General features: G+C 41.0%; 1 protein-coding gene across 5 annotated transcripts in view; it reads left to right on the top strand.

Annotated features, from left to right (window-relative positions):
* Positions 1–13,114, top strand: part of SHROOM4 (shroom family member 4) — a 236,925-nt gene that overhangs the window by 217,230 nt on the left and 6,581 nt on the right. For all 5 annotated transcript variants that reach the window (XM_065914842.1, XM_065914841.1, XM_065914844.1 and 2 more), the window contains 3 exons: positions 3,511–4,317; positions 9,290–9,439; positions 10,323–10,503. In XM_065914842.1, coding sequence (XP_065770914.1) covers positions 3,511–4,317; positions 9,290–9,439; positions 10,323–10,503 — 1,138 coding nt within the window. The remainder of the gene's footprint in view (positions 1–3,510; positions 4,318–9,289; positions 9,440–10,322; positions 10,504–13,114) is intronic.

Here is a 13,114-nt window from a genome sequence, read left to right as displayed (position 1 = left end):
TTCAGGATAATTAGATCTTGTCTTTTTTAATCGTTAATATTATAGTGCCCTTCTTTGTCTTGTTTATTATTTTTTGCCTTTAATTCAACATTTTTTAAATTATATGAGTATCATGGCCCTTGGAATATTTTAAATTACCTAATTTATTAAATATTTATTGAATGCCTACTATGTGCCAGGCACTAGGTATCCGATGAATGACACACACAAGATCTCTGCCCTTGTGGGAATGTATGCTCTGAGAAAAACAAAACAGAAAAAGGATAATTAAGGATAAGTTGTCTCTATTTTAGATTAGGTGGTCAGGAAAGGCCTGTCTGCCTGATAGCATTTATCATCCTATTACTTCCCACTCACCGTCTTGTTTGTTTGCTTCCTGACCAGGGGAAATGCCAGGTGGAACAGTTTGTACACAAGGAATTTTTATAATCTTAAGAAGCTAGAGGTGGGCTAAGGTCCAAATGAGAAGAGAATGGGGAATGTGTGACTGTGAATTTCTGATCCACATGAGGGATGAGCTAGCCAGGATGGGGACTGGAAATGAGGGGAGTGAAGGAGATTTTGCTTTCCATTCTATCTCATTTTGGCCACCATTATGTGTATTATTATTTTTAAGGAAATATTTTCAGGCTCCAACATGACTACTGAATGGGTATTCTGTCTGATGGTTTAATTCAACTGCTGGAATTTCCTGTCACGAGGCAGTACTTAGCATGATGCTGATTGCTCACAGGCTAAAGCAGGAAACCAGATCTTCTGGCTTAGAGAGTTTAACTCTTCAAACTCTGAGACTAAAGAGATGTCCTTTGCTTTGGCCATTCTTTATTATACCAAAGTTTGACTTTTTATATGTATTTAAGTAAACCTGGACTTCTTTTCCTTGGATATACTTTTCTATTACAAGATGAGAATTTATTATTTCACCTCACAATTGACAGCTTTTAAGTTTTCTGACAGTTTTTTCTTATAAGTATATAATATATACATATATAACACATATTAAAATTACATACACACACCCTTAACTCTTGAATCTGGAATTTATTTTGATATATGATATATGGTGAAGCTTCAAATAACACTGCTCCTCTGCTATTGTCTCAAAAATATATTAATAAATCTTTATCTTCTTGTTATGGAAGGTGAATTATACATTTTTATAGTTTGATATTAAATATGTCTCTGGACTTTCAATTCCATTCTACTAATCAGTAAAACACTGTTTTAATTACAATTGCTTTGTATTATGCTTAATGCCTTACTTAGCTCCCATTTCTTCTGTTGCAAAGTATACATTTTATTATACAGTAGTCCCCCCTTATCTGTGGGGGATACATTCCAACACCCTCAGTGGATGCCTGAAAACACGAATAGTGCTGAGCCCTATATATACTATGTCTTTTTCCTATACATATGTACCTATGATAAAGTTTAACTGGGTGGTGTGTGTTAGTCACTCAGTTGTGTCCAACTCTTTGAGATTCCCACTATAGCCTGCCAGGCTCCTCCGTCCATGGAATTCTCCAGGCAAGAATAATGGAGTGGGTAGCCATTTCCTTCTCCAAGGGGAATTAGGCAGAGTAAGGGACTAACAATAATAAATAATAATGCAGTAGAACATTATAGAAATATTCTACAATAAAAGTTATATGAATTCTGTCTCTCTCCTTGATCAACTTCTCAACTCTGCCAGAAATATGGCAGTGGCTTCTTCATTGGCAGATGCAGCCTTTCCAGTAACTTTTATGTTTTTCAGTACAAACCTATTCCTGAGTCTTTATAACCATCCCTTACTTACAGTAGTCACTTATTTCAAGGAATCCCTTGCTGAAGTCTTCACATAGGCTTCATGTTTTCTGGTGCAACACGCTGCTGTCAGCCAGAACATGTTTTCCATTCATGTCTTGCATCCACAAATTTAATGTCTTTTCATCTTAACTAAACCCTTATCATGCACTGTGGCCACAAGTTTTGCACTTTGAGGTATGATAGCATAATGAGCACAATTTTTTTTCTCTTTTTCATAATTTGACAGATAGAGGATTCATTCTTACCATAGATCTTAGCAACCTCAGCATATGATTTGTTCCCTATCTTTATTAAGTCAAGAACTTTCACCTTTTCACTTAAAGGAAGATCTTTATGGTTTCTCTTTGGCAGATCTAAATTGCCAGCATCACTACTCTTGGGCCTTAGGGCCATTATTAAGTAAAATAGGGGTTACTTCTACACAAGCACTGTGATACTGTGACAGTCCATCTGATAACATAGATAGCTACTAAGTGGCTAATGGGTGGGATCCACTGGACAAAGGGATGATTTACATCCTGGACAGGATGGAGCAGGACAGACAGAGATTTCATCACACTACTCAGAATAGCACACAATTTAATAGTTTTGAGTTGTTTATTTTGGGAATTTTACATTTACTATTTTTTGGACTGTGGTTGACTATAGGTAACTGAAACCATGGAAAGTGAAACAGTGGATAAACAGGGATTGCTGTATCCTTCTTTATTTTGCAAGTTAACAAAACAAAATTCTAAAGTTAAAAATTCCTGTTGAAAATTCTGTTTGGAATTGCATTAGAAGGGTATATTTAAAATCCAAAATAGCAGATATTTCTGAATGGCCTGCTTGATGTGTTTTGGCATGAGAACATGGACAGAAAGTATACATGCCAAATTCATGATATAGTTTGCATGTAGAGAGGCAGCAGGGTTATAGAAGTAGGGGGGTGAAACAAAAGGGTATTATTTATTTATTTTAAAAATTCACGGGGAATTCCCTGGTGGTCCAGTGGTTAAGACTGCCTTCCAATGCCAGGGACATGAGTTCAATCCCTGGTCAAGGAACTAAGATCCCACATGCTGCACTGTATGGTCAAAGCAATAAATAAATAAAATTTAAAAACTAAAAATCATGAAACATAGATGGCAACGTATTAAAATATCCTAATTCTGGGCAGTAGGTGGGGACATGAATATTTATTATAGCAATCTCTGTATGTTTTTAAACATTTGAAATGTTTCACAGTTAAAAACAACAAATGTAGCAGGATAACTACACTTGCAAGCCCCAGAACACAGCACATTCAATCTGAGTGAGTGGGGTGGTGTGTATATCCAGACTTTGGAGCAAAACTCCATGTTCAAATCCTAGTTCTGCCACTTACTGCTAATAGCTCTGTGACTCAGAGCAATGACTTAATCTGCTTATGACTCAGTTTCCCCAGCCATAAAATGAGGACAATAATTATAATAGCTACTTCCTAGGCTTGTTGTGAGGATTAAAGAAGTTAAGACATGGAAATAGCTCAAAACCATGTCTGGCACCTAGATGTTAGCTATCAATGTTATATATTAGTATTACTAATATTGTTATTACATTTACTACCTATATTATATTGTTTTATTTCCACTTTAAAATTTACATAAATGAGGTTATCTAAAGTTATGGGGCCATCTGCAGTGTGCTTGTTTTATCCAGCCTTCATCTGCTGTTTTGCAGGGAAATGACTCATTCCAAGGCTAGCTTTTCATGGGCAACGCCATTCCATCCTTGCCTTGAGAACCCAGGACTGGACTTGTCAAGTTACCGAGCAGTCTCTTCTCTTGACCTCCTTGGAGACTTTAAGCACTCTTCCAAAAAGACAGAGGAAGCCTCCGTTTATGAAGAGGAGAGCTCCCTAGCCTCCATGCCTCGCCCGCTGCGCAGCCGTGCCTTCTCAGAAAGCCACATCACTCTGGATCCTCAGAGCTCCCAGGTCTGGGAGCAGCATAGGAAGGAGCTCTTCAACAAAGTTGATGAGACCCAGCCAGATGCTCTGGGTGCCAGGAAGGCCTTTCCTCCTCCTCGCCCTCCTCCTCCCAACTGGGAGAAGTACAGGCTCTTCCGTGCAGCCCAGCAACAACAACAGCAGCAAAAACAGCAGCAAGAGGAGGAAGAAGAGGAGGAGGAGGAAGAGGAAGAAGAGGAGGAGGAGGGGGTAGAGGAGGAGGAAGAAGAGGAGGAAGCGGGGGAGGAGGAGGAGCTGCCACCCCAGTATTTTAGTTCAGAAACCACTGGTTCCGGTGCCTTCCATCCTGAGGAGGTCCTGGAGCAGCCCCAGCTTCCGGCCTTTGGCCACCTGGAGGCCCCAAGGCAGGGCTCACCAAGCCTCCCAGCAGAGCCAGAATCCTTTGCTCTGCGTTCCAGCGATTTCCTGCCTCCAGTAAGGGGCCACTTGGGATCTCAAGCTGAAAAGGCTCAACCCCCTTGTTATTATGGCATTGGTGGGCTTTGGAGGACATCAGAGCAGGAGACCACTGATTCCAAGTAAGTGCTTATGAAAGACATCAGGTCCCTGAAGAGGGGGCAGCATGAGTTTGAATTCCACCTCCACCATTTGCCAGCTGCATGACCTTCAACTGGCCAATGAAACTATTCCCAGTCTCATTTTTTTCTCACCTGGAAAATGGGCATGATTCTACCTATTTCACGTGGTTCTTGTGAGAATGAGGATAATCCATGTAAAGGACATAGCCCCATGCTTAGCACATAGTAGGTGCTCAGTAGGTGGCTCAGATGGTAAAGAATCTGCCTGCAATGCAGGAGACCTAGGTTTGATCTCTGTGTCAGGAAGATCCCCTGAAGAAGGGCATGGCTACCCACTCCAGTATTCTTGAGTGGAGAATCCCATGGGGTCACATAGAGTTGGAGTGACTAACTGAGCGACTAACCTTATCCCTAAACAACACTATTGAGATACTGTATTTATCGTTTCTAGTTTGTCTTTAAGGTACTCATCAGTTTCTGGCCCCTGAGGGAGAAGGCATTAAACCTTTGTTGCCTTTTTCCAGAAACCTGGTTCAAATCCTCTTCTGCCTTTTCTTTTGCTTGCTCTCTAGAATAAATCGCCAGCTCACAACCTGACTGCCTGGGCTTCTAAACTCTTCCCCTGTGCCCAGAATCAAAGGTGTTCCTGGGGTTGCCCATTCCTAACAACAGCCAAAGGCATTCTTTTCACCTTCCACTTTATTCGTCCCCCAACCCTTATTTCCTCTGCCTCTTTCCTCTGAAGCATTTGCTTTAGTGAGCAAATGGTACTACCAAAAGTGGTAGTTGACAGAGTTAACTGTCTGGGCAGAGAGGCTGAAGCAGGAGTGTAGTCTGACTGGAGAACTGTTCCCGTCACCATGCCAATGCTCAGCAGCATGCCCCACAACGTGTGGTTATCCTCTGTGCTCCAAAACAAAAAAGCTTTGACATTCAGTTCTGCCAGTCCTCCTGCAGAGAGCTCCACCCACTCTCTGCTGGGAGTGGGGATAAGGGGCAGATGTCTATCCTTTAAATGCTTTCCTTAAATAACATTATAGAAGGAAATTGCCTGAGTTTTGTTGCTATTAGAAGTACCTTGTTATTGTGTCTTTTACTGATGGACAAATCCATTAATTGGTTATCTGGAGCTGCTGCTGCTGCTACTGCTAAGTCACTTCAGTTGTGTCTGATTCTGTGCGACCCCATAGACGGCAGCCCACCAGGCTCCACCATCGCTGGGATTCTCCAGGCAAGAACATTGGAGTGGGTTGCCATTTCCTTCTCCAATACATGAAAGTGAAAGGTGAAAGTGAAGTCGCTCAGTCGTGTCCAACTCTTCGAGACTCCATTGACTGTAGCCTACCAGGCTCCTCCGTCCATGGGATTTTCCAGGCAAGAGTACTGGAGTGGGTTGCATTCTCCATATCTGGAGCTAGCTAAGAAGCTTTCCAGCCTCACATGCCACAAGCCCAGCACTTACAGGGCCTGGCTCCCAGACATGGAGATCTCTTATCAGATCTCTAATGGCTGTTTCTCAAGCTGCCCATCTATCTGAAAGCATTCTTATTGTAATTAGAGAGCATCGTGGAGTTTCCATGATCTATAGTGAACTTTGTATGAGTAAGAAATAAGGTTTTATCATTCTAACCCAATGAGATTTCTAGGTTGTTTATTTATTGCAACAGTGATGTAGCCCAAAGTTAATAATACAACACAGATGGGGTTTTGATCCTGAGCCCAAGTTCTAGTATTGACCACTTGATTCCCCATCTCACTGATTATGATAGAAATTGCAGCTCCTTGAATAGCTAAGGCTGCTCTAAAATCCTGTGCTCCAGGTCTTCTAATAATTTTATAAGTACCTAACACTCTATTAAACCCCATTCTTTGAAAATACACAAAAGAAAGCTTTGTGGAAAGTGACTGTGGATTGTTATCTATCACAGCAGGGAAAAGGTAAGCCAACATAGCACATAATCGACACTTAATATTTTGGAAGAGAGAATGAATACATGAATGAATGAACACGTATTAAGCATATGCTCTATGCCAGACACTGCTTATCATTTTTTTTCTCAGTTTATCATTTTATATCTATTATTTAATTGAGTCCTCGCAATGATCCTATGAGCCCTTATCCTTATTTAACAGATAAGGAAACTAAAGCTGATTAAAATAAGGGACTACTTAACTCTGAATTACACAGAAAAGACTCAAAGCCAGATGTGACTCTAAAATCTATGCTTCTTTCATGTCAATGTATGACAAAAACCACTACAATATTGTAAAGTAATTAGCCTCCAACTAATAAAAATAAATGGAAAAAAAATGAAATCTGTGCTTCTTTTGCCATTCTGGGCAGCCCCTCTCAGGGAGCTCTGGTTCCTGCAGTAGCCAGGCCTTCATTTAGACCTCATGTCTCCTAGAAAGCAATGTGCACCAGAGATAGTAGTTAAAGGCCCCAGGCTTACCCCTGCCAGCCTTCTAGTCCTTCCTCTTCTATGTACTTCCATTCACTGTGGCACCTTGTCCAGAGAGAAGGAAATTGCTAGTACTAAGGACTTTATAACTTATTTCACAGATTTATTTGTTCTTAATGACTGTGGGATGTGAGGGGAAATATTTGCACAAAAACCTGACTTGTGGTGGCAAAAAATCAATTATATATGCTTCTTTGAGTGATGGAGATTTAAGGAACAACATCATTCCCAACATAGCTAATATTTCTTTGCCTATTCTCTATGTGCCAAGTATTGCTCTAAGCACTTTTGTGTATTGACTGACTTAATCTTCACAACAAACCTGTAAAATAGATACCATTAGTCTCCTACATTTTTTTAAATGAGGAAAGTGAGGCACAGAGATATAAAGTAAGTTGCAGAAGATCATAAGTAGCCAGAACCCAGATTGTCTGGCTCACTGTGCCCACTGCATCACCCCGGGAACTCCTCAAGAAGATCCTATTCCAGACCCTCAGAGAGCACAGAGTTCTACCCAGCAGGAAGTGCCTTTAAGGTTTTATAAGAGAAAGTAGTACTAAGGGCAAGTAGATGTGTAATATTTTGAATCTAAAACATAAAAAAAAAGACATCCTAATTTCAGCCAAGTTAAACTAGAGTATCTCTATAACCTACATACTCTTTTGTTAAAAAATGTCAGGATACACATAGAAGCAGGTGAGTGGTATTATCGAGTGTTGGTTAAATCTGATAACTGATTCAAGTATAGGTATAGTTTGCTTTATGGACTCTATGCATTTCTTCTCAGTGGTCTGGAGAAGGAATCTGCTTTTCGTATCAAATTTTGTTATCAAAGTCAGATGATGTTCTTATACATCTCCAATAACCTTTGCCCTATTAATGGAGTGAATGAGGAAAGGAGCCTAGAACATAGTGCCTGATATGATGCACTATAATATAGTATAGGGCCATGTCTGCTAGAGAACTGAGTCACATCCACTTTCAAAATTTTTCTCCAGTTTTACAGACTTTTGGACTCTGTGGGAGAAGGCGAGGGTGGGATGTTTTGAGAGAACAGCATCGAAACATGTATATTATCAAGGGTGAAACAGATCACCAGCCCAGGTTGGATGCATGAGACAAGTGCTCAGGGCTGGTGCACTGGGAAGACCCAGAGGGATGGGGTGGGGAGGGAGGTAGGAGGGGGGTTCAGGATGGGGAACACATGTAAATCCATGGCTGATTCATGTCAATGTATGGCAAAAACCACTAGAATATTGTAAAGTAATTAGCCTCCAACTAATAAAAATAAATGGAAAAAAAAGTAGGAACCATAATATTACACAATAAGGATAGTACCTTATTGACCAAGACATTTGAAATCATTGCCTTCAATTAACCTTCAATATTTCTTTTACATAAAAAAGTATTTTAAGAGTAAGCCAGTTTCCAAGTGCTGCTTAACTAGTGAATGACTAAACTAGAATCAGAAGCTGGGCAGTCTGACACTAATGTCCATGTTTTTATATGCAACATTGTCTTCACTTCACCAAAAGAAAGTTTGCAAAATATAAATAGCAAAGGGCCCAGAAAGGGCCAATGCAAGTGTTCTGCTATTCTAGCTTCATCAACCAATAAAGCTATTTAGTTAAAAAAAATAAAACTTCTGTGCTTGCTTTCAGTATTTCATAACTCTGAACTCACACACATGCCCTAAATATTTTTCTTATATAATTCTTTTAGGAATTCCCTAAGTTCATACATTCATATTCCCTCTAGAACATTCTCTCTTCTCTGCTAACATAATCCAGCCAAAAAATTCCTTACATGCAGGGTTTTATAAGATGTCAAGTTGTCCCTTTGGCAGTATAATATAGTGGCTAAAAGCACAGATTCTGGAGTTAGGTCACCTGGGTCTAAATTTTGAATTTGCCATTTACTGTCTGATGACCCTGGGAAAGTCACTTTACCTCTCAGTGCCTCATGTTCCTTATCTGTAAAATGGTTGTCATGAACATTACATTTTATATCTATATTTACACACACACACACACCACACACACACACACATCTTAGGACAGCTCCTGGGCATAGTAAGCGCTATGTGAACAGTAGCTAGTAGCAGTCTTTTATCCGTGCTATTAGCTTAAAAACCTACACATAAAATGAATACCTAGGATGAGGAATATTGGCATGCCTAAATTTCTTTTGTGTGATGAATTTGGAGACAGCATAGTGTGAATCAGTAAATAGCTGTGGAGCCTTTTACCCATTATTTTTGACCTTTATCTAAGAGCTGCAAATAGCTGCAAAAATGACTAATGAGTTTCTCCTATTTTTCCTTTCAAACTGCTAGAGGTTAGTAAAGGGGCAGTGACACAGACAGGTGGAGGGTAGGGGTGGCTTGTAGGCAGCAAGAACATAGTGGGTGTGGGTCTCCCCCTTACATAAACCATAGACAGAATTATCTGCCTCTCCATTACTGAACCCTAACATTGAAGCATTTCTTTTCATTTCTTTCCTCACATCAGACCAGAAGCTTTGATGGCGGAAGAGTCCAAACCCAAACCAGCTTGGAGCCAGAGCTACTTCTTTCCTGAGGAGCAGTTCTCTTTCATGGGCTGGGGCTCGGATAAGCAGCACCTCAACCCTGCAGGCTTCAGTGAACCCAAGACAACAGGGTTTGCTATTACACTTGTCAAGTCCATGGTCACCGCTTGTTCTATTTGCATTTCATTCTGCAACCAAGGAAGAGGCTGGGGCCATTGGGGATATACCAGAAGTGAAGAAATGTTATCTCTTCTCAGGCCAAAGGCCTGCGCCACATCAGGCAATCTCAGAAGAGCTCACGAGAGCTATTGTACACCATGACAAGTCTCTGGCAGGGGTGCTAAACCCAGCCTCCAACATGGTGACAACTGCTGAGGTCCTGGGTGACCTCTTTGCTGTGGGAGAGCTGTGGTGTGTGTGTGGGGGGGGGTTATTTCCAGCAGGAGTGGCACCGCCAAGAAAGAAGAAATGATGAGGGTGTCCAGGAAAGCCATGGGATGCCTTTGTAAGCCAGCAGACTAGATAGACCTGGGGGTGGGCTGGCATCCAGGAGGGTAGGAGGGAGGCCAACAATCTTAAAGTATGAATAGCTAAGGTCTCAGGCATGTTCTTACCATGTAGCCCCTTCCTAGGGATCCATATATTGAGACCATGAACCAAGGAGAATCATTGATGATCAGAAACCCAGAACTTTAGGAGACTATTTTTTTCTGGATTTTAGTAGGGTGTTAATGATCAAACCCATTGATCTCTAAAGAAGTCTTACTAGCTGTGGAAGTCAGGGATGTAGAAATAGCCTTCTCAGTTCTTCAAGTTGGCCTTAACTTGGTTTCTGGAAAGAGCCTTCATATGGCCTGTTTATGTTTGAACAGGGCCTCCTAGTCCATTATTTCCTTACTTTACAACTCCTTGGTGAACCTGGGTCCCATTTTAAAAATGGAGAAATAAAGAAGAAGAAAGGTCAGCAGATTCTCAACAGAGGTACTCAAATGTTCATTTTTTTTGTTTCCACAGACAAGATTTTCAGCACTTCTCACCTCCTCAGGGGGCCCCAGGGATCCCTACCTCTTACTCAGCTTATTACAATATTTCTGTGGCCAAAGCAGAGCTGTTGAACAAGTTGAAAGACCAACCTGAGATGTTAGAGATTGGCCTAGGAGAGGAGGAAATTGACCACGAACTGGCTCAAAAAAAGGTGATGTTTTTGGCATGCCTTTGAGGTTTTCAGCATTTGCTTGAGTGTGGCTAGAGGTTGACCTGCCTTCTACCTTCTCCAGAATATCTTGGTGCGTTCCTATATCCTCAGTATAGAAATCAAATAACCTCTCTGGGTTTGTCACAAACGCAACTCCAGTCTCTTTTTGATCTAGTCAATAGCAGTAATAATAGTAACCATCATCATCATCATCATCATCATCATCATCACCACAGTGTTGCTCAAATCCTAAAAACAACTCTACAAGGTAGACATTATTGTGTTCTTTTTACCAGTTGAGAGAACCAGGTTACCTAGGGTTACAGACTAAGGGTAAATCCAGGACTCGAAGTCAATGCTCTCTGACTTTCTACTCTGAAATAAGCAAGCCTTGTTAAATAACTTGTTATCCAAGGCACATCCAAATTTTTGCTAGTGAGCTCTAACCGGTGGCAGCAATTGATTGTAGTCTCTGTAACTTTCTGGAGGAGAGAACAGACTGACCAAGAAGGAAAAAAAAAAAACTATAGACCAGTCAACTTTAATATTTATTTGCAAAGATAATCAATTATCTCTTAAAAATACTAGAATAGATAAATCAAGATGGTGTTGTTGTTCTGAAGCCTCCCGTTTCTTCCTCTAAGTACCCCTAGCATGGGTTTCTAATCAAATTCCTGGAACCACTTTGCCCTCCCTGTACTTACCCCTTTTATTTCAAAAGCAAATAGGGTTTCCATGGAAACCTCAAGGGCCCAATTTACTACTTGGTAGACATCTGAGCTCAATGTAGATTGCTCTTCTACCCATATTTATTATTAAGGACACGACCTGTACAAAAGCTCAAGGCCATTTGCAAGAGACCCCCACCACTTTCCAATCTGAAGCAAAGGGTCAGGGAAAGAATAGGCATGGTGGAATCAAAGTCTTATTGATTCAGATGCCTGCTTCCTTGGATTCCATGTTTCCTGAGCATGACAAGGCTCCTCCTGGCTTAGCCAGGACCTTTTTATTAGGAGCAAACCTAATAAATGTCTGACGAGGAGAAGCGAGAAATTATCAGAAATGGCAAAGCACAGAACAGCAGATAGTGAAGTGAAGTGATTGTGGATGGGCTAGGACAGTTTTTGTCTCTGAAGAAAATAGGTAAGGAAGGTCACCAATCTGCAATATCCCAGAACGTCACTCAACTCTAGCTGGTCTGTGATGACTCCACAGCTCTATCCACTACACTTTCCCTAGAGTTGAAGCTCAGGTTGCAAAGCCCAAGTGCTGAGAAGCAAAGGGCTGTGTCCACTATCATCCCTCCAGATCTATGGAACCTAAGAACTGGGGTTAGGTAGGTGATTTTCCAAGTTGATAATGTGGCCCCCAGCCTTCCCTTGTCCTTGGCATTGAGTTTTGTTTGGGAAAGCAGAGGGTGTGGATATAACTGAGAGCCTCTTGGCATCTAATTTTGTTGCCTGATTCATATCATTGATCCTTAATTCCCAGTGGGTTTTGGGATTTTCCCTAAATGTCTACCTGTTACATTTTACATTAAGATAATGGTGGTCTCCTGACTTTTGACTGCTTCTGAAATATGACAACTGGCCCAGACTCAGAGCAGGCTCTCTTGTCCTTTTTTTTTCCATTTATTTTTATTAGTTGGAGGCTAATAATATTGTAGTCGTTTTTGCCATACATTGACATGAATCAGCCATGGATTTACATGTGTTCCCCATCCTGAACCCCCCTCCCACCTCCCTCCCCATCCCATCCCTCTGGGTCATCCCAGTGTACCAGCCCTGAGCACTTGTCTCATGCATCCAACCTGGACTGGCGATCTGTTTCACACTTGATGATATATATGTTTCAATGCTATTCTCTCAGATCATCCCACCCTCGCCTTCTCCCATTAGAAAGATGGTAACGATAACCCTATATGCAAGACAGAAAAAGAGACACAGATGCATAGAACAAACTTTTGGACTTTTTTGTCCTTTGTCACCGTGGACATCTCTAAATAAATGACTAGAAAGGAATATACTCTAAATGACTACAGGCCTATGGTCTGAGAGTAGCTGGCCAGGAAGAGTACACTGAAGCATATTTCCTATATACGAGACAATATTCTAAGCATGTAGCATGTATTAATTATGTTATATATTTCATTCACATGACAACACAGGCTAGTAATACTCCATCTTTTAGATGGCAAAATTGAGGCACATAGAAGTTGAGTAACTTGCTCAAGTTCACACCACTATTTTGTGTCAGAGCTGGAGTTCAAACCCATGTAGTCTGGCATTACAGTCCTTGCCATTAACTATAATGTGATACTGACTGCAAAGGCTGGGGGCAACCTGGGTCAGGTCTATTCTTGTAAGGACCTTGTAACTAGACAGGTATCCATTAGCTCAGAGTGCCTGGTGATTGTGGTGGCAATTGCAGTAGCAGCAGTAGTAGTAACAGCGTCAATAAATATGTATCAAGCACTTAATGTACCAGACACAATACTAAGTATTTTACTTCTATGATCTCATCTAACCCTTACAACAATGGAGGGTTGGGGGGAGGAGACACACTTCTCCAATTTATAGATGAGAAAACAGAAGTTGTAGTAGGATCGGGT

This window comes from Muntiacus reevesi, chromosome X (assembly GCF_963930625.1).
Source record: "Muntiacus reevesi chromosome X, mMunRee1.1, whole genome shotgun sequence".
Lineage (NCBI taxonomy): Eukaryota > Metazoa > Chordata > Mammalia > Artiodactyla > Cervidae > Muntiacus > Muntiacus reevesi.
Note: the sequence above shows the minus strand (reverse complement) of the source record. Positions and strands in the feature narration are given on the sequence as shown.